Consider the following 24,081-nt stretch of genomic DNA (forward strand, 5'->3'; position numbering starts at 1 on the left):
GACTCAATCCCATGCGCCACTTCCTCCTCACTGACTGTCAGCCATTAAGGGGACAGAGACCCAGGAGAGCTGCTGCTCTTGTGCACATCACTGGATCGAGATCAGGCTCCGGTAAGTATTAGGGGAGGGGGGCTGCGGGTGGAGCTGCGCACTGAGGATTTTTACTTTTGTGCTTAGAATGCATGAAGGTAAAAAACCTTTAGTCGTTTCAACCACTTTAAGTCTTTGCTCATTAGTAATGGCTTCTCTCCTGTACTGAAATTGCTGAAGATGATTTCACTGCCCACTGAACTTCGTATGGTGTGCATTAGAGGCTGCAGCAAGTCATATGTAGTCCACCATATTTCCTTGCTGGATGATGTCTAGCATTTAGTATCCTTTCCTCCGCATCCTTACTTCCTCAGGTCTGCACCTTTCATTTATTGGATTTTAGTTCCTTCGATCATGAAGGCTCCACATCGCATATGGATGTCAGCGAGAGAAGTCAGTATGTATGTATGTATGTATTGTGTATAGGTGAAGAAGGTATGGGTGTCACTCTGACTAGCCTCAAGTTCAGCCTTAAGAGGAGTGTTGGGATTTTTTTTTTTTTTTAATCATACTTGCTTAGGTGGATGCAGCATCGATGCAGGCTGAGAACTGAGCGATCAAACACCGCTGATTGCTCATTTCTCCTTGCCGCTCTGAGCAGAGATCTGGGACTGGCAGGGGGTGGGAGCAGATGACTCAGGCTCTCAGCGCCTCTCAGGTGCTGGCCCAGGCACCTAAATTGATCCTTACCATATGGTTGCAATCTTTCCCCAGGCTGGACCAGGTCTGTGACGAGCTTTGGCTGTACTTCTTTTAAAAGTTTAAAATGGAGTACAAGTTGCTTTCACCATGTGCACTCTACTAACTTGGAGCAAACACAAGTATCCCATTGTTAAGGGGAGGAGCTGGAAGGACACCACTGATTTAAGCATTTTACTCTGTAACTTGTATTTAATGTGGTAAATTCTTTTAATGCAGAAGACATGCCCCAAATAGAAACAAGAGTGATTCTGGTACAAGATGCTGGAAAAAATGAAGCATTATTAAAAGCTCTTGAGGTATGCATTAAAATGCACTTATTCATGTTCTTGTATATTTACAAATGCATTGTTTTTAATTTTTTGCCTGACTCTTCCTTTCCACAGACAGTTAAGCTAATGGAAGTTCCCATTGTAAAGATAAGGGAAAATTGTCGAGAGAAATCCAGAGACTCATTTATAAAAAGTATTGTAATTATGGTATGGTGTTCTATTCATACCAACTTATCTTGCATGCACCACTTTACAACTGGCACTGCAAATCACACCACTAACCTTCTGTGGAACATTTTGATTTTTTTAACACATGTGCTGCTTGACCACTTATCCACTGGGGCTTATCCAATAATTGTAATGAGGAACTCTTGCTTCTTATTTTTGGTGAAGGATTTTTCTGTGATATCTTTGGTTTAGCACCAGTCACTGTATGTATTTAGTCTGGCTGTTTTTTGATTTTTTTTTTGTCTGTGTACTTATATCTGCTCATGGAGAGGATGTTTTCCCTATATAGAATAAAAATATGCTGCCACTACACTACAGCAGTAGTTGGGCTGAATGATTGAAATTGTCTTGTGTTACGACCTTGTCACTTGGCCCATATAGGGCCAACCCATGAAATATGGCTATCTTCTTTTGTCCTTGAATGAATGTTCTCTGCTAGCAATGTTTGCCAGCAGGCTGACACCCTTGCTCATGGGTTTCAGTATTTGATGTTGAACTCATCTTTCTCCTCCTGGGCATACAAGCCTGTCCTCAGTGAATTTGTTCACACATGTAGACTAGCCCATAATGGTGCTATTATAAAAAAGGATTTTACTGATTAAAAATATTATTCATTGAACATGAGTTGTAAATACACTGATATTTTATTCCCCTTGTCCCATCAGGACTCTCTTCTATGCACTATACTGAACAGTTAATAGTTCTGGCTAAAATGGCAGTCATTTATTTTAATGTGTCATGAAAGAAAAACTTAAATTGTTTTCATTGCTGCTGTTGTGGTTATTGCTACTAATAAGTCAATAAGTGCAGTGCTAAAAAACTAAAAATTGTGTGTATCCATTTACGAAAATCGCTACAAAAGTTTCAGTATATAGATTCAATAGTGCAAAACATACATTGAAACGTACAAACCACACACCCTCCCCCTTTTCAGTGTCAGACAATCCGTGCTCTCCAAATAAATAAAATATGTATATATATTTTATTTGTTGCACTGCAAATAAATACTGAACAAAAGTCCATCAAAGAAAAACATTTCTAATATGCGTCTGGTCCTTCAGAGTTGTGTTCCAGTGCTCCACCCCATTAAAAATGTATCTTCATGTGCAATCACACTTTTCTCTTGCCAAACACCACCTAGATATCCTTTGTGATAGTGGGCAACTGCTCACCTGGAGAGAAGATCCCCTTATGTACAGGAGGTCATCCTAGTACATAGGACACCCAAATGTTTAATATTCCTCCTCTACTTCCCCCTCTGGATTATAGGCTGTTATGTTCCAGCAAGTTATGCAGCTCTGGGAATCTTAAAGGTTAACTCTTCTCCTTCCACTTCACCAGCCATACTTGGAGAAACAAGGAAAGACCCAGTGCTCACTGTAACTTCTGTTTAATATAGGATACAAAAAATAGTACTTACATGGTACAGCAGAGCAGATCCGAAAAATGCACACAATGAATCTCGTATGCATGGAGGCAATGCACACAGCCCACGCTGCTGCAGACAGCTGACCAGGACAGCAAACCTCCATCAAGGGTTTTAACCTCACCACCGAGACTCCATTTCTGAAGTTTTTACAGATGTAACATGTACAGTAAGGTGGAGTCTCTGCTGATATCACGCTCAACAGAGATTTACTGTCCCAGTTAGCTTTCTGCAACAACATGGGTGGTGTGCATTGCCTCCATGCATATGTTATTCATTGTGCGCAATTCTGCGATCCACTCTGTTGTACCATGTAAGTACAATTGTGTTTATCCTGCAATAAACAATAGTTACAGTGAGCACTATGGGGGAGATTCACTGAAATTGGTGCAGTCAGAATTTGGTGCAGCTGTGCATGGTAGCCAATCCGCTTGTATCTTTAGCTTGTTCAATTGAGCTTTGGCAATACAACCTGGAAGCTGACTGGTTTCTGTGCAGAGCTGCACCGGATATTGCTTTCTCCAGTTTTAGGCTGGCCATACACTATATATTTTTCTGTCCAATTTCTGCCCAATTTCCTTTAGATTTACTTTCAACCAGGGTGGATTTGATTTAAATCAAACCGATTTAAATCACTAGTCCGGCTTGATTTAAATCATAGTTTTCTACATAAAGACTAATTCTTGCTGGTATAACTTTAATATGCAAGTAGATGAAGATTTTTAGAATAACAACTTTTCATATTAGTTTTTTTAATCCCCAGTTTAATAGGTTAATCATTCATATTTGGACAACTTTTCTATTGTACTTAGGAAGGAGAAAAATAATCATTACCTTAATGAAAACAATAACATTACATTATGTTATTTGCTTAAACAAACATCCATGTTTGTTAACTAATTTGGCTAAACAAAATATATTTTAAGAAACTTAGACTGTCAGCCCCTTCCTCCTCACACTTAGTTTCACTTTCTTCTTGTGCAGATCTATTCCACTCCAAACAATCAGAAAAATATTGTTTCTATTCTATTCACTGAACTTCTTGAAACTTAGCACTGAAGGGGTTGATTCTGTATTCATAGGTTTGTAGAAGTTAGGATTAAGGTCTTTTTCTTAACTCTGTTCATGTTATAACATTTTTGCTGTGAAGAAGAGGCATGTGATATCCGCTGAGTCAAATTCAGTTTTAAGAACTGCAAAAGTAAACCAAGCATCTGTGATATCTTGTAGGCAGAGAAACTGCCCAATAATCTTACAAAAACCTCTGGAAGAGCATGACGTGAATGGATTAATGGAAGTTATTTACCAAAAAAATTAAACATATACAGCCTTATTCTACATAGATAAAAAAACTAATCTTTCATGATGGAATAACCTTTTAATGGTAATATATTTTCCTCAAAAAGCATTTTATTTAAAAAAAAATCCGATTTAAATAAAACCGATTTTAAATTTATTTTTTTAAAAAAATCATTGATTTTTATCCACCCTGCTTTCAACTATGTAGTGCAAGAGCCTGCCTAATTGGATACAATTGAAAGTGTTGTTAGGTTTGACTTCCTATTATATGGTTTTTGGTAAATCTAAACCAAAAATCTCAAGAAAATTGTATAGTGTATGGCTGGCCTAATAACCCCCTTTTGAGTCTTTTCCTGGTTCTCGGAGTATGGTTGGTAGAGAAGTGGAAGGAGGAGAGTTAACCCTTCCAGTTCCCACAGCTGCATCACTTTCTGGAACATACTGTATAAGAGCCTATTATCCAAAGGGAGAAGCAGTGAAGGAATATTAACCATTTGAGTCTCCCTTGTGCTTGATGACCTTCTGTAATTAAGGGGGTCCTTCTCTCCAGGTGAGCAGACACCCACTATTACGGAGGATATTGAGGTGGTGTTTGGCAACAGAATTGTGTGATTGCACATTCAGATCTATTCTTAATGGGGAGGAGCACTAATAATGCATATTATGAGTGGTGTTTGATGGACTTTCGAGTATTTATTTGAACTGTAAATTATGTGGTTGGAGAACACTGATTGTTGACGCAGAGAAGGATGAGGGAATGTGGTTTGTACATTATAATGTATGCCGAGTTTTGCATTGAGTCTATCTACTGAAACTCCTTTTTGTAGTGTTTTTCTTAAACGAATACAAACAATTTTTTAATTTTGTAGTTCTACACTTCTTCCCTTATTTCAGATTTGATGGGAAGCATTGTTCAAGTGCTGGTTTGCTGGTAGGTTGGGTCATACAGTGTGCAGAAGCTCTTCTTTTTTTTTTTTTTTTTTTTTTATCCTTTTCACGAGTTTTACTTCTCATATCCTGATTATTATTTTTTTTTTTTACCTATGTTTTCAAGTGCTGCCTTGAACCTCTTAATAGTGGCATAAAAGTGTTACTTGCCTGCAGGATTTAGGTTTTCAGTAGGTTACACTCTTTCCCTTTTTTTTTTTTTCTGTATATTAGCAGGTGAGTAAATTTTAGCCAGTCACATTTGTGTAGAAGCATGATAGCAAGACAGTAGTAATGTCACTCAGGTATTTAAAAAAAACCAAACAAAATAAAAACATATGGTAGGATCAGAAATTCATACCAAGAAAGCCACAGTCCTATAAAGAGAAAACAGTGTGGGTGAGCTTATGCACATATGTTTTTTCAATATTTTATCATTTTGCTGTTTTCAGATCCCCTTGCTGATAAAAAAAAAAAAAAATAGTACAACTAATAACTGTTTTTGTGAGCTTAGTCAATTAAGCGTTTTGTCTGAGGAAGATTCTCAGCTTCGGAAATTGGGTGTGAGGCCACCCAAAGTTTAAGTTCTGTCCTGCCAGCTGCCTGATCTCACAACATACTGGGGTCAATTCACTAAAGGATTTTGCATGTGTTATGAATGTCATGTGACCCATTTTTCAGAAATATCACATGACAAAAATAAATCAATACATCAAAGTAACATATCAAATGTGAGGTAAATACAGCACATTTGTTAAACATATGAGCAATATGAGATAAATCCTTAAAGTCCCTCCCCTCCAATCAGCTCTCAGAGCTCTCCTCAAGGAGTGTAACCAGCTCTCTGCCCCCTGCTTTTCATAGCTGAGAAATACTGTGTACATTCTACACTTTGAACAGATGTAGCAGATTCTGCAGATAAACAGGTTCAACTTATGTAGGAGGATTTGTTTCATCTGTGTATCACCTGAGGCCATTCACCTCACTAGGTATATGTAAGGTTTTACAACCACTTTAACTCAAAAATTCATGTGGTATTTATCTCTTGGTGAATTAACCCCTATTGTCACCTGAGTGTGTGTAACTGTCACATATCAATCTGTAGTTCTCTAAAACTACAGAGGTCCATATTTGACGGTATGGTTTAAGAGCTGGGGACAACATGCAGCTGACTGAGCCACTAGACCTCTTAAAACAATGAAACCAAATTGATTATTAAATCGTTAAAGTGATAGTTTATTAAACATTAATGCATATATTTACACCGGCAAAAAAGGACCCCTTACCTCTGATACATAAGTGCTGCATAATTACTCTCTACAAACCAGAGTATACATAGTATTGAAGTTAATATCTGTAAGTTCTCTGTTGTAACCTATTGGGACAAATTTGGTACAATTGGCAGCAAGGCTGTGTGTAAATGTATTGGCATACAAGGGCATGCATTTGGTAGCATTTAACAGAAGCCTGATAAACAGAGGCACTAGCATTTTTAGGTGGTATAGTCATGTATCTACAGTAAGTGAGTCTTCAAAAAAATATATTCACCAGTGAAATCTGCCCTATTCCTTCCTTTTTACACCAACCATTTAGGAGCCTTTTTTGAACGTAGCTATTTAAAGTATGATAAATGCCATCTACTTTGTGGTGGGTTGTTTTAGTCTGTGACAGTGAGATATGTAGAACCAAAGTTATCACCTAAACCATATATAAGTAGTTTATGCTTTCAAATCTTTAACAATGTATAATCTATTATTGCAGAGGAATAGACTACCTTGGGGAGTATTTTTGTTAGTTGTAATTGGTATTTTATAAGCAGTGTGGACATCCACAAAGGTTGAGTTCAAATGTCTAATAGTTTTAATATATTATAACAAGTACTTCAAGTCCCAGTGTACTAACAAGTTTATTTTTCCTTATGGAAATGCAGGAAATAAAACTCCAGCATGTCATAACTGAAGCAGTGGAAGAGTATGTGGAAGCTGATGCCCCAGAGTTCGAGAATGTGTTTGTCATCTCAGATTTTCAGCATCCTTCATTCCATTATCTGTATAAAGCTGACTGCAGAGTGGTTGGTCCACCCATCATCTTGTATTGTGCACAGAAAGGAGAGGTACAACTTGTTTATAAACTATATAGCTACTATATAAAGTTTACATGGCACTTGATGGTGTAACTTTCTGTCAAGCTTAGAAATAAAGGTGAAGTGATTGGCAGATTCTAGTTGGCATCACTTGGCCTAAAACCTATTCTGCAATGCCTAGAGGGCACTTCAGTGTGTAATTTGCAAATCTCACGCATCTGATTGCAGAATACCAGCATTCTGTCAATCTGTTGCACTGCAGACCCTGCTTTGTTGTGTTTTTTTGTTTTTTTTGGAATACCTTCTTGGTACATTTCTATGCTTATCCATAGCCGTTATTTGCAGTAACAGATGTGCTTTAAAACAGTTGTTACTTTAACCTATTTTTACCCCCCCTCTGCTAAAATGTATTTTCAGTACAGGCATACCTCAGTTTACGGATTTAATTCTTTCTGTGGGACTTTTCATATAGCGAAAAATTTGTAAACCGAAACGCCGTTTCCCATAGGAATACATTGAAAACCGATTAATCTGTTCCTGAGGTCAGAAAAAAGTAAACGTTACTAAAATACCGCATGAGTTATTTTATTTTATCAAGTCATGCGGTATTTTAGTAGTGACAGCCATGTGTTAATGTTTCAGCTGTCAGGGTTCCCCACTGACAGCTGAATGTAAATGAATTGCCGGCAATTAAAAAAAATTAAAAAAACAGCGTGGGGTCCCCCCTCACCATCCACACCAAGCCCTTCGGGTCTGGTATGGATTTTGAAAAAATTAAAAAACAAATGGCGTGGGGGCCCCCCCCCCCCCCCTTCCCACAATTTATACCAGACCCTTATCCGAGCATGCAGGTCAGCAAAGAGGGGGGAGGAGAGGAGAGACTAGCGAGCGCCCCCCTCCTGAACCATACCAGGCCATCCCCCCCCCCCTCCCCCCCAAAGCACCTTGTCCCCATGTTGATGGGGATAAGGACCTCTTCCCCACAACCCTGGCTGGTGGTTGTGGGGGTTTGCGGGCAGGGGGCTTGTCGTAATCTGGAAGCCCCCTTTGACAAGATCCTGCCCTCCCCCCCCCCCCCCCCATATGTGAATGAGTATGGGTACATGGTCCCGATAGTCATTCACAAAAAGTGTAGTGTGAAAAAAGACAGGACACGGTCTTTGACAAGTCCTTTATTAAAAGAAAAAAACTAAAAGAATGTATGTTCCCCGCAGCAGATCCAACGTCAATCACGATGCCAGCCGACGACCCGAAAAAAATAATTAAAAAAAGGCTCCACTTTCGACGATGGCTTCCAGCCGTCTGCCTGCTCCAGTGGTTTGACAGTTCTTAAATAGGTAAGGGGCAGGGCCACCTGGGAACATCATCCGAGTGACCCCGCCCCATGTGTCGTCATTGATGGGGTCACATGCCCCAAAGCACCCCCCCACGATGAGGGCATGTGGCCTGGTATGGTTCAGGAGGGGGTGGGTGCTCTTCCCCCCCCCCCCCCCCCTCTTTCCTCACCTGCTGGGCTGCATGCTTGGATAAGGGTCTGGTATGGATTTGGGGGGGACCCCCACGGTTTTTTTTTTTTTTTTTTTTTAATTTTGGTGTGGGAGCTCCACTCAAGATCCATACCAGACTTGTAGGGTTTGGTATGGGTGGGAGGGGGATCCCACGCCATTAATTTATTATGGTGCCGCTTTTTAAATGTAATTACCGCTTTTTTTTTTTTTTTTTCCCACTATAGCTCAGAGATTCCGCGCTCACTTCCCCCTCAGCTAAAAGAGAAAGTTTCTTTCTAGTTTATTTCCCCAAGTTTAAAAGAAACAATGTTTCCTTTTAGCTTCTTAAAAGAAACAAAGCTTCCTTTAACTCCGGGGAAAGTGACCGCTCTGTGAGCTATAGTGAAGGAAAAAAAAAGCTGGCAATTGCATTTAAAAATCAGCGCCGACATACACTTCATATTGCGAGAAAAATTTGTAAACAAATCGTAAACCAAGGCATTATTTTCAATGGATTTTCATTCCTAAATGAAAAATTACGTTAACTGAGGCGATTGTAAACCGAGGTACACCTGTACTTGTAAATTGCTCATCTGTGTTGCTGGGACCAACACTTCTGTTTCTCTTTTGTGGCATGTCATATGGCTATTGCTGTGGCATTGATCATATGTTCAGTGCCTAAAGAGAGGGACTTACTGAATAGCTTGCTGTGAACCCCTTTTCAGGAGAGGCTAAATGATTTGAAGCCTTTGCATCAGTCATGTAACATACCACTTGTGGGAAACACAGAAAAGGGTTAAACTTGTATCAATTAATTTGTCATGCCTTAAGGCAAAAATCCCCCCAAAATCCATTCCGAACCCTTATCCAATCATGCCTTAAACTGTGTGCTTTACACAAACATCCATCAGCTGGATGTGTTTTTCAATTTTAGCATTTTATAATTTATGACAAAGTGATATGCTGTGAGTGACCTAGACTTTGATTTCTTGGCATTTTTTTTTTGTCCCTAATCGTACATTACAGGGGAAGGGGGAACTTGGTTTTAGACTAATGGCATATCCAGCTACATTGAGGTGATTTGACACTGGCAAAGAAACTGTAAGGACAGCCAAACATAACCTCTCCTTTTGAAAGTAATCTTCTATGCTGGTCTGGCAGACCCTTTTGCTGCTATGCACCTCAATACCACCGAGACTTGCTGCATGATTGTGTGCTATTTTAGTCTCTTGGTATACAGTCAGTTGTCACAGGAAGGTGCTCTTCCACTCTCTCATTCCAGTTACAGGGCACAGCAATCTTTGGATGTTCTGGGCTCCCTCTGGCTACAGTGACCAGTCACAGAAGGCATAAGCTCTTCATGCTCCACAGTATAGGTTGGAAGTCCCTTTTTAAGGAAGTGTTTTTCCTCACTTCAGTGTTTTTTTTGGCATAGGAGGTACTGGTCAGCAGACCTTGCCAGCTTGCACTTGGCTAATTGCTCAGGGTATGTCTGAAGTAGTTCCCTCAATGGCTCTAAATCTGGTTTAATTGTCCTTATCACTGCCCCCATGAGTCCCTGCCATCCTCTGGGGCTTCCTTAATATCTTCTGGCATTCCATCTTCCTCTAGTCAATTTAGAGATGAATTCCCAACCACTGTCTGATTTTATAGGAAGTTTATCTGCCCTGTTAGAGTCTCAGATCTGTAGGCGCCATCTCTAATTCCCCCTTTTTGAGGCCTCTATTCTCCCTGAAGAGAAGGGGCTCCGCTCAGGGGGATATCCAGTCCACAAATGTCACCTCAGTTATAGGGTACCATCTTTCTCCTTATTGACATTATATTATGTATATTATACAGAATTTATATAGAGCCAACCATTTGCAAAGCTTTACAATATAAAAGGAAGGCAGTACAGTTACAATACAATAAAAAACAAGAGCATTAATAGGGCCTTGCTTATAAGAGCCTACAATCTAATAGGGTGGGGCAAATGGTACAAAAGGTTGTAACTGTGGGGGATGAGCTGATGTAAGTGATAAATGTTTATTTGGAGAATGACAGGTTTCCCTGAAGAGAAGAGTTCTCAAGGATTGCCTAAAGGCTGCCAGAATAGGGGATGGCTGGACAGATTGAGGTAGATGGTTCTAGAGGATGGGAAAGGCTCTGGCGAAGTTCTGGAGATGAGCATGGGAGGAAGAGACAAGGGAGCTTGAGATCATGGGAGGAGCAGAGAGGATGGTTTGGGCGATATTTGGAGACAAGATTGGTGATGTAGCTTGGGACAGAGTTCTGAAAAACATATGTTAGCATTTTGAATTTAATTTGCTGGACAATCGGAAGCCAGTGGAGGACTTGGCAGAGGGGCAACGGACACTGAGCGGTTGGTAAGATAAGTCTGGCAGCAGCATTCTCGATAGACTGAAGAGGGGATAGCATACGGAGAGGTAGGCCTACAAGAAGGGAGTTGCAATAGTCAAGGTGAGGGATAAGAATGGAGTGAATGAGTAGCTTGGTGGTTTCATTGGTTAAGCAGGAACAAATTTTAGAGATGTTCCAGAGGTGAAGTCTACAAACTTTTAACAGCGATTGCATTTGGGGCTGAAAAGATAGGTCAGAGTCCAGGATTGCACTTAGTACCCTGGCTTGAAGGGAGGGACTGATAGTTGCATTGTTGATCTTCATGGAAAAGTCACGGAGGAGGGTACGAGCAGGGGGGAATATTAGCTCTGTTTTATAGAGATTTAGTTTAAGGAAGTGGTTCTACATCCATGCTGATATGTCGGTTAATAATGTGAGAGGAGACTGAAGGAGTGAGGTGAGGAGTATTGGGTGTCATCGGCATAGACATGGTATTGGAAGCCATGGGAGGTTATCAGGTGACCAAGAGAGGAGGTGTAGATAGAGAAGAGAAGGGGCCAAGAACAGCCTTGGGGGACCCCTATAGAAAGAGAGGAAGTGGAGAGGAAGAGACAGAGTTATGTGCAACACTGAAGGAGGAGAACCAGGATAGAGCAGAGTCTTGGAAGCCAAGGCAATGGAGCTTATTGAGGAGTGGGTGGTCAACTGTATCAAAGGCTCCAGAGAGGTCTAGTAGTAACCATTAGCTTTAGCAGTATTGTCCATTTTAGTTGGGCAGTTTCAGTGGAGTGCTGTGAGCGAAAGCCAGACTCTAAGGGGTCAAGAAGGTTATTTGAATGAACAGGGAACACTTGGTGTACAACAGTCTTAGCTCCTACCTCACTGTACTCTTACAGCCTGTCTTGTGCAGTGACTGGCCTCCTCTTTGCTCAGCAATACCCTACTGAAGAGGGATAAATGTAAAGTCTCTGTCATAGACAGGCTATAGCAGACACATTGTCAAATTTCCAGGGTGAATCTCGGTACAAATGCAAAGGATCCTTCTGGTTGTAAGTAGGCATTTGTCTGCAGAGCTTCCCTACAAGAAGAGCCCTTTGAGGGACCATGCCTATTTGTTGACTGCTTGGACTCTTAAATCAAGAATGTCATGGGGGAAAGGAGTGTTCGTTTACCTGAGAAGTAGAGGGTAATATCCCCATGGGAAAGCCTTCAGTTTCTGTGGTGAAGAGGAGCTCTTTTCATTTTGTGCATCTGGCTTATGTCACAGCTCCACAACAAGATCTGGATGTCTAGGCCCGCCAAGTCCAGGAACAGGCCTTGACAGTGGGGGAGGAAGGGAGGCAAGTTTGTCGGCCTTCTCAACAATCTTGACACAGGTCCGTCCTTCCACCCTGTTTGCCATCATCCCCACAGAAGACAGCAGATCTTCACGTTGTTCACCAACCGCTCCTCTCACAAGGGGTAATTTCCCTAGTTTCAAAGATGGCAAGGTTTTAGGGGTTCTACTCCAGACCCTGTTTGCTGTCCCTAAAACAAAAGGAGATGCTTGCCCCATTCTGAAGCTAAACAGTCTCCAAGTTATTTTGGGTTAAAAAATTCCATATATATTCTGCCAGGTCATTGCTTTCCTTTAGCTGGGGGACCCATTGGCCTCTGTGGTTATCAAGAATGTCTACTGTACCTGCACTTCCCCATTTCTTACTCTGAATCAGCACTTGGCTTTTGCTATAGGCACACATTTCTTTTTTCTTTTTGCCCATCTGCCTACCCACAGCACTTTGTCTCTTCAGCAAGGTGTTAGTCCCCATCCTAGCTTTGCTGCACTCTCAGGATATCGCCTATAATGGGATATCTGGATGACCTCCCCTTGCAAGAACAATTGGACAAGGCCTTGGAAGCCAGTTTCCATCAGACAGGGCAGAATCTGCAGAGGTTTGGATGGATCATCCCTCTCCAAAAGTCAGCGCTGGAACCGAATTACTGCTTTGAGTATATGGGCTTGATTCTGGACACGGTCCAGTCCAGGGTTTTCCTCCCTCTTCCTCCACTCCCTGTTCAGACCTTAATGTCCAGGGGATGTTCACACATTTTCTTTTGCATGAGGGTCTTGGGTTTGATTGTCTCCTTCGAGGCAGTACAGTGTGTTCAGTTTCAGGGTGTCAACAATTTTGCTTTGTGGGACAAGCAGACTCAGTCTCCCGATCGTTTCCTACACCTCACAGCAGAACTTCCTTGACTTAGTGTGGTGGATTTCCAGTTCACTGCTGGAATTGGAAGTCCTTTCTCCCAATGCCTTTGAAGGTTTTCCACAATGGATGTTAATTTGTCGAGCTGGGGTGGAGTCGTGGAGACACTTTTGGTACAATGGACTTGGTTGCCAGCGTAAACCTGGCACTTGATAAACATCCCAGAACTCAGAGCAATTTGGTTGTCCCTGAAAGCTAGACCTCTCACTTGCAAGGCCACCTGACCAGAATCCAGTCACAGTGCCAAAGGAGTGGCTTACATCATCCCTCAAGGGGGCACAAGAAATTGCACAACTCAAAAGTGCTAAATGTGGTGGAACTCCACTTTCTGGTCTTGTCTGTAGTGCACATTCCATGTGTAGAAAATTGGCAGATAGTCTTTTCTACAGTCGTCGAGTCTGGATCCAGGGAATGGTTTCTTCGCCCAGAGGTGTTCCAAAACCTCTGTCATCAGTTGGGGAAGACACCAAATGTGTAACTCCTTGTGTCCAGGTTTAACGAGCTGAATAGGTTTGTTGCCAGAGCCAGGGATCCTTGGGCCTTCCAACGGATACCCTGGTGAGCCTGTGGAATCTGTTTAACTTGATCTGCTCTTTAACCTTGCTAAAGCTCCTTCATCTGTTTCAAGTAATACTTCACTGGCACAGGATGATGTGGTACTTGGAGCTCATCGAACTCCTGGTTCACTCTTTGGGCCCTACCAGATTGACCAAGTCTTCTATAGATCTTCTGTCACGGGGTCAGTTCAACATCCTCCTCGCTTGCTAGCTTTTAATGGTTTGGCTGTTGCCCAACTTCTTTTAAAGTCGGGGGGGGGGGAGAGAAACCCTTCCCCCTTCCCCCTTCCCCCTTCCCCTTGTAATGTACAATTAGGAGAACCAGACTGGATGTCCCAGGCAGGGATTGTGAATGTTACACAACACAGGCCAACCTCCCTTCTGTTCCTTGGTTACTCTGCCTTGCTTGGAATCATGGAGTTGGGCAGGGTTTTATGGGAGGCACCCTGGAGGTGCATGTCCTCAAAAGCTTTGCCAGTGTCCAATCACCTGAAGATACAAGCCTAAAACCCAGGGTCTATGAATGCTATGCCTGCGGACTGTACTGTATGCCAAAATATTGAATTTACTGGTAGCTTAAAATTTCTATTTTCTTGGAGTTCCACTTTATTTTTGTCCTTGAGGCGCAACAAGAAGGGGAAATAACTACAAAGTGAGGGGAATTTCTCACTTTGTTAACTGGAACACTGGAATTGCTTTTGGGAGATTCCCCTCACATGTTCTTGTGACAACTCTAAAATGTTGAATTGGTCACCAAAACAAATTTAGAAAGTGACTCAACATAACAGGGGAAGACTGTAATTAAAAAAACAAACAAAAAAAAAACACTTGACAAGGTTTCTAACTGTATGTGATTTCTGATACGATTTTTTCATTCAAGATTTTACATTAATAAAGATATTTTGTATTTGATTTAACCTAGTTTTTGAAATGCCACGCCTGTCCCGTGAAAGCCCCTTCCCTTTTGACTTTTATTATAGTCTCCTTCCCCCTGCCATCCCCTTCGGTATCACGGCATGAGATAACATAACAAATGGTTTCATGTGATAAATACTGCACGTTCCGATGAGCTACTGCATGCCTTATTTTTTTGGGTGGGGGTTTTTTTGTGAATTGCAAAAAAAATTTGAAAATCATTATGTGCTATTTTACCTCTAAATTTAAAGAGGAAAATACTCGTTTGTGAATTGAACCAACAAGCCACATTCATGCTTCCACCACTCTAATTTCAAAGCTGTAAGCAGATACGTTTGGCTAAGGCAAATATTTTGTGTTTTTTTTTTTTTTTTTTTTTTTTTTTTTTTTTAAATGGGAGTTCTGTAAGGAAGAGGTGCCAATGGGATATTGAGTCATACATGTGTATGCAGCAGAGGTGCCCATCAGATTTTGGCTTTTATTTGGCTAAAGGAATTTTGGAATTGTAAATGCTTTGTGCAAAATCAGGCTTTCCTTCAGGTTTTTCTATTTTGACCCATGTGTCAGACTAAATTTTGAAAATAAAATGTAATCTGTTTTTTGCTACATGTACATTTTTATTTTTTTTGTTGTAATTTTGAAACAAAACCTGTTAGGCTAGAAATATGGAAGCTGCCTTTCTCGACCTCTCATTTTTAAAAGTGTAAGCTTCAGGACTGTTATCTTGGCTTTACTAGTGATAACATGGAACAAGAATGTAACCAATGAAATATAGACACACCTAATTATATACAGTATTTTTTCTATGTTGGAGATTTACTTGGTCAGGAAACAAAGATGAGGATTATGGCCCTACAATTTTAAAATCGAGTCATAAATGGCAGCTTCTATACCTCTAACCTGACAGATTCTAGCTTAATGTCTCTGCTCATCTTAAAGAAAGTGATTTGTTTCCCCTACCTCTTTTTCTAGTCTTTGCCATTTACATCTAGACCTCTGTACTGTGCCAGCATGCTTAATCTTGTCCTGTGCTTTACTGGATTCAGAAAAAAGGAAGAACTGGTGAGTTTGAGTTTTTTTTCTTTCTGTGCATTTGTGAACAAGGAGTTGCTGTTTCAAGAGAAAGATGTGATGAATATTCAGATTGCTGTAGACGTCAGTTCAGATATAATGCTAAAGCCTGAAGCATTTCTGTTCTAAAGCTACTCATACACAGAAATGTAATGATGGTGTTGGTATGGTTTATAAGCTAGTACAGTGGAAAGTTTGTTTATTTTGAGATTATTGGTTAAAAATATTACTGACAAGCATTTTAAAGGGAAAGATGGTGGTTTTGTGGCCAACCTAAGTTTTTTTTTTTTTTTTTTTTTTAATTTTTTTAAACGGATGTTTTATAGCTTATCTTTTAATATAAAGTATTTTACAGCTACGAAGTGCTCCAATTCAGAGCCTTCTAGTTTTTCTAAAAAGTAGCAAAAGCGGTTTGCTTTCAGACTATTTCTCGCTGTAATGGAAACTCCAGAGTGTGCATTGTGAAATGGTGTGGCAGTTCTGGCATTAAGTGTGTGGCACTAGAGAGAGCATTTTTTGACTGACCTTGTTACCATGGGGCCAAGTGCAGAGTAGTGGGGGCCACAGAGAAGTCTAAGAATGCTTTTCCACATAGTGTGCCTGGCTAAGCATTGATTAGGAGGTCTCCGTAAGCTACGAGACAAGGAAAACATTGACCACTGAGTGCTAAGGCCTGCATGGAAAGTACCCTCAAGCAATAATTGACCCCCGATTTATACATGTAGGTCTAAGGTATAAAGTAAAACCAAAATAGTGCTTGATACTAAAACGCAGTTGCAAATATACTACAATGCATTTTAAAAATTACATTGACTGTGGCCTAGCCAAGCCATGGAGCTGTAAGGACACACCATGAGACAGCTGTGTTCAAGGGCGAATTATGAAGTTTAATGTGCTTAGTATTTACCTAATACCTCATGCCTAAAAGACAGAAAAGCACCCAAGACCAGACCCCTTTGGACCCAGATCTGCACTATGTTTTAAAAAAAAAACAAAAACGCTCCCACTGAACTGAGAGGGGATGTGGTCCTACTGTCCTCCGTTCAATCTCACGTCTTTGTCAAAACATATCTTGTCCTTGGTGGTTCTGCTGACTGCTATTGATGTCTTTAAAGATGGCAAAGACCTGACCCAATGTTCCAGTTACTGTCCAATATCTTTGTTTAAATGTAGATTTAATCTTGTTTTCAAAAAATCTTGTCAACCTATTACTACTCCTGATCCAATGTCTTTAAAGACCAGGTTTCATCCCCAATAGGGATGTGAAAATGATTCAACTGCTAAACGTCATTCACTTAGCCCATTTAAAAAAATCCACACACTTCTTCTTTTTTTTTTATTTATTTATTTATTATTTCTCCTTTATTTGGGAGATCTGGAATTCTAAAAATTAAATTTTTTTTTCCTGTAATCGTAAATTTCTCTGGGACATACAAGGCAACAGTTTCCAACCCCTTCTTAACATGAGCATAATCTGCTTGAGTTGACACTCAGTGGGGAAATAATCTGGCTGCCTTCGTTGTCCACCTCACATTACTTATAGGAAATAGCTCCTTATCCACTTAAAAACACAAACAATTGCATGCTACATTACTGTAACCAATTCACTCCTTCCACGAGTCTATGAATACACAAAGTAAATGAAATTGAAACCTCAAAAAGCTGATGGAAAAATCAAATTGTACAGATTAACTATTCTATAAAATCTGCTTTTACTGGTCTAGATTTGTAAACCTCATCAGAATACTGCACCTTGCTTGGCAATACATAACTCAATCTTTTAGTGATCATCTGGTGTGGGTCAAGTGGTTTCCCCCTATTCCTACCCCTCCCCCTTTTTCCTTCCATCTGTCCCTATTTTCTTCTTCCTTTATCCCAAATGTCAACCAACTATTTTATCCTCTCCCTTTCTGTTCTCCCTTTTTGCTGTTATTTTCTTTCTATCTTGGCTTGTGTTCCACCATTTCTTTACTTCGTCTTGGTGTTTAATGGCAAGGCCCCATAGCCACACTCATTATGCCAGTTCCAGCTGGTTTGACTTGCCATATAATGTGGAATATGGTACATCTCATGGGCCTGGTCATACAGGTGTAGGGCCATCCAAATAAATTTAGAGGAACTTGAGATGCTCAAGAGTGGATAACATGATTTGACCTTTTTTTTTTTTTTTTTTTTTTTTTTTTTGTAGAGTGGATAATTTAACATGATTTCCTCATATTAATTTGGCATGTGTTTTTAAATCCACAAAATGAAAGGGGAAACACTTGCTTTCTTCATATTTTCTGTATTGTATACATATTTTTTTTAAAGCTTTTCAGGGCTGGATGTTGGGTAAAACTCACTGCCAGGTTAAAACATAGAAGTAGAACATGGCAGGGGACTAAAAACCCCAACACTTCCACCCAAAACTCAAACAAAAAGGTTTGCTTCCTGTTCGCAATTAAAAATAGTTACCTTGGAACTACTGCATCCATAAAAAGGTCATTTTATGTCTTGGTATTCTCGTGTAGAGAAAATACTGTGTGTGTGTGTGTGTGTGAATAATGTAGATGTGAATGCAGGTCTTCCTAATACATTGCCCCATTATTTATAAAGCTCAAAAAAAATTAAAGGAACACTTTGCAAACACATCAGATCTCAATGGGGAAAAATATGTTGGATATCTGTACTGACATTGACTGGGTAATGTGTTAGGAACATAAGGATGCCCCATCATTTGATGGAAATGAAAATGATCAACCTACAGAGGACTGAATTCAAAGAACCCTAAAAATCAAAGTGAAAAAATGATGCAGCAGTGTAGTCCATTTTGCTAAAATTTCATTGCAGCAACTCAAAATGGTACTCAGTAGTTTGTATGGCCCCAATGCGCTTGTATGCATTCCTGACAATGTCGGGGCATGCTCCTAATGAGACGACGGATGGTGTCCTGGGGTATTTCCTCCCAGATCTAGACCAGGGCATCACTGTGCTCCTGGACAGTCTGAGGTGCAACCTGGTGGTGTCAGATGGACCGAAACAAATCACAGAGGTGTGTTCTATTCGATTTAGATCAGGCACGTGTGGGGGCCATTCAGTGGTATCAATTCCTTCATCCTCCAGGAACTGCCTGCATACTCTCGCCGCATGAGGTCGGGCATTGTCGTGCAGCAGGAGGAACCCAGGACCCACTGCACCAGCGTAGGATTTGACAATAGGTTCAAGGATTTCATTCCGATACCTAATGGCAGTCAGGGTGCATTGTCTAGCCTGTCTAACATCTGACACGTACTCAGGGGAAACCTGCTCTTATCTGGGAAAAGCATTTGGTGCCAGTGGTGGACCTGCCAATTCTGGTGTTCAATGGCAAATGCCAATCGAGCTCTATGGTGCCGGGCAATGAGCACAGGGCCAACTAGAGGACGTTGGACATTCACACCAGTGGCCTACTGGAGGTTATTATGTAGGGCTCTGGCAGTGCTCATCCTGTTCCTCCTTGCACAAAGGAGCAGATACTGGTCCTGCTGATGAGTTAAGGACCTTCTACGGCCCTCTCCAGCTCTCCTAGAGTAACTGCCTGTCCTTGGAATCTCCTCTATGCTCGAGACTGTGCTGGGAGACGCAGAAAATCTTCTGGCAATGGTGCTTATTGATGTGCCATACTGGAGGAGTTGAACTGCCTGTGCAACCTCTGTAGGGTCCAGGTATCGCCTCATGCTACCAGTAGTGACATTGACCCTGATGAATAGGGATAAGTCAGTGGCCTCCACCTGTAAAACCATTCCTGTTTTTGGGGTTGTCTAATTGTTGCCCATCTAGTGCACCTGTTAATTTCATAAACAGCAAAGCAGCTGAAACCGATTAACAAACCCCTCTGCTACTTAACTGACCAGATTAATATCCAAGGAGTTTAATTGGTTTGATGCTATACTCTGATTAAAAAGTGTTCCTCTTACATTTTTGTGTGTGTGTAATTATTATTTTTTTTTTCCTTTCAGGTAAAACTTGTAACTTTAGTGCATCATATGGGAGGTACTATACGAAAAGACTTTAGCTCAAAAGTGACTCACCTTATTGCCAACTCTACTCACGGAGATAAATTTCGGGTATGTCCTACTGTTCTGTTTAAGTTGAGGGTTTCTTTTTTTTTTTTTTTTTAGAATCCTTCCAGAATTATCTTTTTATATGCATTAGTTTTTTCCTTTATCTTTACCTGGTGATCCTGCTATAAACACACTTTCTGTACTAGGGTGACTGTGCCCACAGTACTACATGTATGAAGGAGCTGCATTGTCACTCTGACAGGAAGTGTAAAGACAGCAGAAAACCTTCCCTCTACTCAGCTGCACATCAGAGTATGATGTTTTGTAGTCCACAGAGGAAAAAAAAAACATAAAACCATGTTTGCTAATTATTGGCACAGCTCCAGCTGATCCACATTGGTTCACAATTGATATGATCCAAAACTACTTAGACAGAATAAAGGTGAATAAAGCACCTGGACTGGATGGCATACACCCACGGGTCCTTAAAGAATTGAGCTCTGTTATTTCAAAGTCATTGTTTCTAATTTCTAGGGACTCTTTAATGACTGGCATATTACCACTGGATTGGCGTAAGGCCAATGTGTGCCAATATTTAAAATGGGGTCAAAATCTTTACCAAGTTATTATAGACCTGTTAGTTTAACTTCTGTAGTTCGGAAGATACTGGAGTGTTTAATAAAAGACCACATAGATGAGTTCTTGCTGGGAAAAAAATATTTTAAGCAACAGACAACATGGATTCATGAAAGACAGAAGTTGTCAAACAAATCTGATTTCTTTTTATGGGGAGGTGAGCAAAACCTTGGACAGAGGGGTGGCGGTGGACGTGGTATACTTGGATTTTGCAAAAGCGTTTGACACAGTTCCCCACACACGGATAATGTGTAAGGTGAAGTCTACGGGCTTGGAAAAATCTGTATGTAATTGGATAGAAAACTGGCTAAAAGATCGTATTCAAAGAGTAGTGGTTAATGATTCATACTCTGAATGGTCTAGGGTTGTCAGTGGTGTACCCAGGGTTCAGTGTTGGGACCCTTACTTTTTAATATATTTATAAAAGATACAGGGTCTAAGATTAAGAATACCATTTCAGTAAGCTAAGAATATGCATGCATCATCCATACTAGGGGGGGTACAACTAGGGGAATCAATGGTGGAGAAGGATATGTGGGTTACTGGTAGATCACAAGCTTAATAATGGCTTGCAATGCCAAGCTGCGGTTTCTAAAGCGAGCAAAATCCTCTCTTGTATTAAGAGGTATAGACTCCAGAGAGAGAGATATCATATTACCCCTGTACAAATCATTAGTAATACCTCATCTGGAATATGCAGTTCAGTTTTGGGCACCAATTCACAAAAAAAAAACATTGGTTAACTGGAGAAAGTACAGAGAAGGGCAACCAAACTGATAAGAGGCATGGAGGAGCTCAGCTATGAGGAAAGGTTAGAGGAACTGAATTTATTCTCTCTTGAGAAGAGGAGATTAAGGGGGGATATGATCAACATGTATAAATACATCAGTGGTTCATATAGTGAACTCGGTGTAGAGCTATTCACCCTGAGGTTATCACAGAGGACAAGGGGGCACTCTTTACATCTGGAGGAAAAGAAATTTAATCTCCAAACATGGAAAGGTTTCTTCACAGTGAGCGCTGTGAAAATGTGGAATAGACTCCCTCAAGAGTTGGTTCTGGCCAGCTTAGTGAATTGCTTTAAAAAAAGACCTGCATTCTTTCTTAGATACAGAGAATATAACAGGTTACTAACATTTATAGGTAAAGTTGATCCAGGGAATATCCAATTGCCTCTTGGGGGATCAGGAAGGAATTTTTTTTCTCCTGCAGGTGCAAATTCAGTCATGCTTTTCTGGGGGTTTTTTTGCCTTCTGGATCAATTGTGGGTATAGGATTATAATTTTTTTTTTTTTTTTATGGTTGAACTGGATGGACTTTTTTGAGCCAGACTAATTATGTAACTATAATACGTGTTGTAGAGGCACCATATAAGTGCATGATTTGTGTTGCCTTTAATGCCGGTTAGGTAAAATGTTGGTATTATTCACTAGTAGATGGTCTCTCCGTGTAAAGTACAATCTTTTACTACAGAGTGTTTCTCTTCCATAGGTTGCTGTCAGTCTGGGCACTCCTATCATGAAGGCTAACTGGATTTTAAAAGCCTGGGAAAAAAGGAATGAACTGTGAGTATATCTGTCCCAAAGGGTCCAAACAAACGGGGAGATATACCGTATATACTCGAGTATAAGCCGACCCGAATATAAGCCGAGGTACCTAATTTTACCACAAAAAACGGGGAAAAACTATTGACTCGAGTATAAGCCGAGAGTGGGAAATGAGGCACCTACTAGTCAATGTGTGATGTGCCAGCCTCCTTAACGCTGCCTGTGACAGCCCGAGCCTGTCACACTGTCCAGGATGTGCTGCTGCGGACTCAAGGGGGGGCCAACTCTGCTCAACTACAGGTACCTCTGCGGGGGAAGTCGGGGAGGGGGGGGGAGGGTCCGTGCTTACTACAACTACTTCTGCGGGCGGCAGGTGACAACTTAGCACCCGCCGCTCGCACAGGCACAGCACACACTGTAGGAATGCCCAGCACATCACTGCAAAGGTTTCCATATCTGCAGCCGCAGTTATGGAAACCTTAGCTTTAGAACAGTGCTTCTCAATTATTTTCTGTCATGCCCCCCCTAGGAAGAAGAAAACATTTTGCGCCCCCCCCCCCGCGCGACTGTAAATAGTATCATTTGTCTATAAAATTGTTATAAGTAGGAATAGTGTCCCATCATTGGTGTCAGTGGGAGGAATAGTGCCCCATCATTGGTATCAGTGGGAGGAATAGTGCCCCATCATTGGTATCAATGGGAGGAATAGTGCCCCATCATTGGTGTCAGTGGGAGGAATAGTGCCCCATCATTGTTGTCAGTGGGAGGAATAGTGCCCCATCATTGGTATCACTGGGAGGAATAGTGCCCCATCGTTGGTGTCAGTGGGAGGAATAATGCCCCATCATTAGTATCAGTGGGAGGAATAGTGCCCCATCATTGGTGTCAGTGGTAGGAATAGTGCCCCATCGTTGGTGTCAGTGGGAGGAATAATGCCCCATCATTAGTATCAGTGACACCAATGATGTGGCACTATTCCTCCCACTGACACCAATGACACTTGCTGACCCCTGTTGCAGTATGGTGCTGCTGCAGCCAGCATATGTGGTTGCAGCAGCACCTCTGCACTGCACACTTACCGGCTTTTCCCTCACTCGATTTTCGCGGGTCCGCTCGGCTTCGCCTCCTCGCCCGTGATTGGCCGCCTGTGTACCTTTCCTGAGCTACAGTTCTGGCGGCCAATCACCGGTGAGGAGGCGGAGCCGAGTGGCAGGAGTGAGGGAGTGGCCGGAGTGACGGAAGGAGCAGCGCTTCCTGGATAGATCATTGTGGGAGCCAGGTAAGAGACAGCAGCCCTCTGCCCACCCCTGTACGCGCCCCCCTTGACGAAGGGGGGGCGCGCCCCACTATTTGAGAAGCACTGGCTTTAGAAGCAGCGCCCCTCTGCAGACGTTGACTCGAGTATAAGCCGAGGGGGCTGTTTTTCAGCACAAAAAATGTGCTGAAAAACTCGGCTTATACTCGAGTATATACGGTAGATATCATGTTTTTTTTCATTGATTAATTTGAATCAATTTCTTCTGATTTCATACATTTGGTAGGTACAGTAAATGGTGCATCATGTGTTTTTATATTTGCATGTACGGCTATGGCTGATACCTGCTGGGATACTATGCCAGAAACATCAATTAACAAACAGCAACAGTTGTGTTAAATGATGCAATGCATCTTATGAAAATCAGAGAGTAGTTCTTTCTTTGTATGTGGGTCAAGTGATTATGAAAATACACCGAAAATGAACCTGCCAGCTTGTTATCAAGTGTGTATAGGCCTCCTATGAGTTGTAGGTCTATGTTTGAGGTGAGGATATATAAAGGAGAAATACGGATTGGCGGAGATGCACGTGGCAGAAGGGGCTCTGATTTGCACAAAATTGTATGAAGGAAGAAAAGTGACCACGCAGTGGATTTAAGATTTCTTTTTTTTTTTTTTTTTTTTTCAGCGGACTTCATAAAAATATTTGGACGCATACATTGTTTTATTTTGTGTGTATAATATTTTATTTTTTGGCTTTTTTGTTTTCTTTTACTTTCTATCTATTGGGAGTTTTCACAGGGGTAAAGTTTGCTAAGATCTGGGTCACACTAATGCAGTGCCGGAAACGCAGCGAATCCTGTGTGTTTCCTGCACCGCATTGCAATCTTACGGCGTCCATGCGATCTGGTGGGGGTGTCAATGTTAAATGAACACCCATGCGATACGAATCAGGTGCGGGGAAAAAAAAAAAGGGTCCTCC

The 24,081-nt window shown here is 41.2% G+C and overlaps 1 protein-coding gene across 2 annotated transcripts in view; it reads left to right on the forward strand.

The window, feature by feature from the left end:
- ECT2 (epithelial cell transforming 2) overlaps positions 1–24,081 on the forward strand; it is a 92,008-nt gene that overhangs the window by 10,911 nt on the left and 57,016 nt on the right. Inside the window, exons 4-9 of one of the 2 annotated variants that reach the window (XM_089675524.1) lie at positions 1,009–1,088; positions 1,176–1,268; positions 6,872–7,054; positions 15,542–15,631; positions 19,618–19,725; positions 21,790–21,863. In XM_089675524.1, the coding sequence (XP_089531650.1) occupies positions 1,009–1,088; positions 1,176–1,268; positions 6,872–7,054; positions 15,542–15,631; positions 19,618–19,725; positions 21,790–21,863 (628 nt within the window). The remainder of the gene's footprint in view (positions 1–1,008; positions 1,089–1,175; positions 1,269–6,871; positions 7,055–15,541; positions 15,632–19,617; positions 19,726–21,789; positions 21,864–24,081) is intronic. The other variant, XM_089675525.1, reaches the window with a different exon arrangement.

The sequence above is a fragment of the Staurois parvus genome, unplaced genomic scaffold (genome assembly GCF_062004578.1).
Source record: "Staurois parvus isolate SC_StPar_1 unplaced genomic scaffold, SC_StPar_1.0 ptg000155l, whole genome shotgun sequence".
Taxonomy (NCBI): Eukaryota; Metazoa; Chordata; class Amphibia; order Anura; family Ranidae; genus Staurois; species Staurois parvus.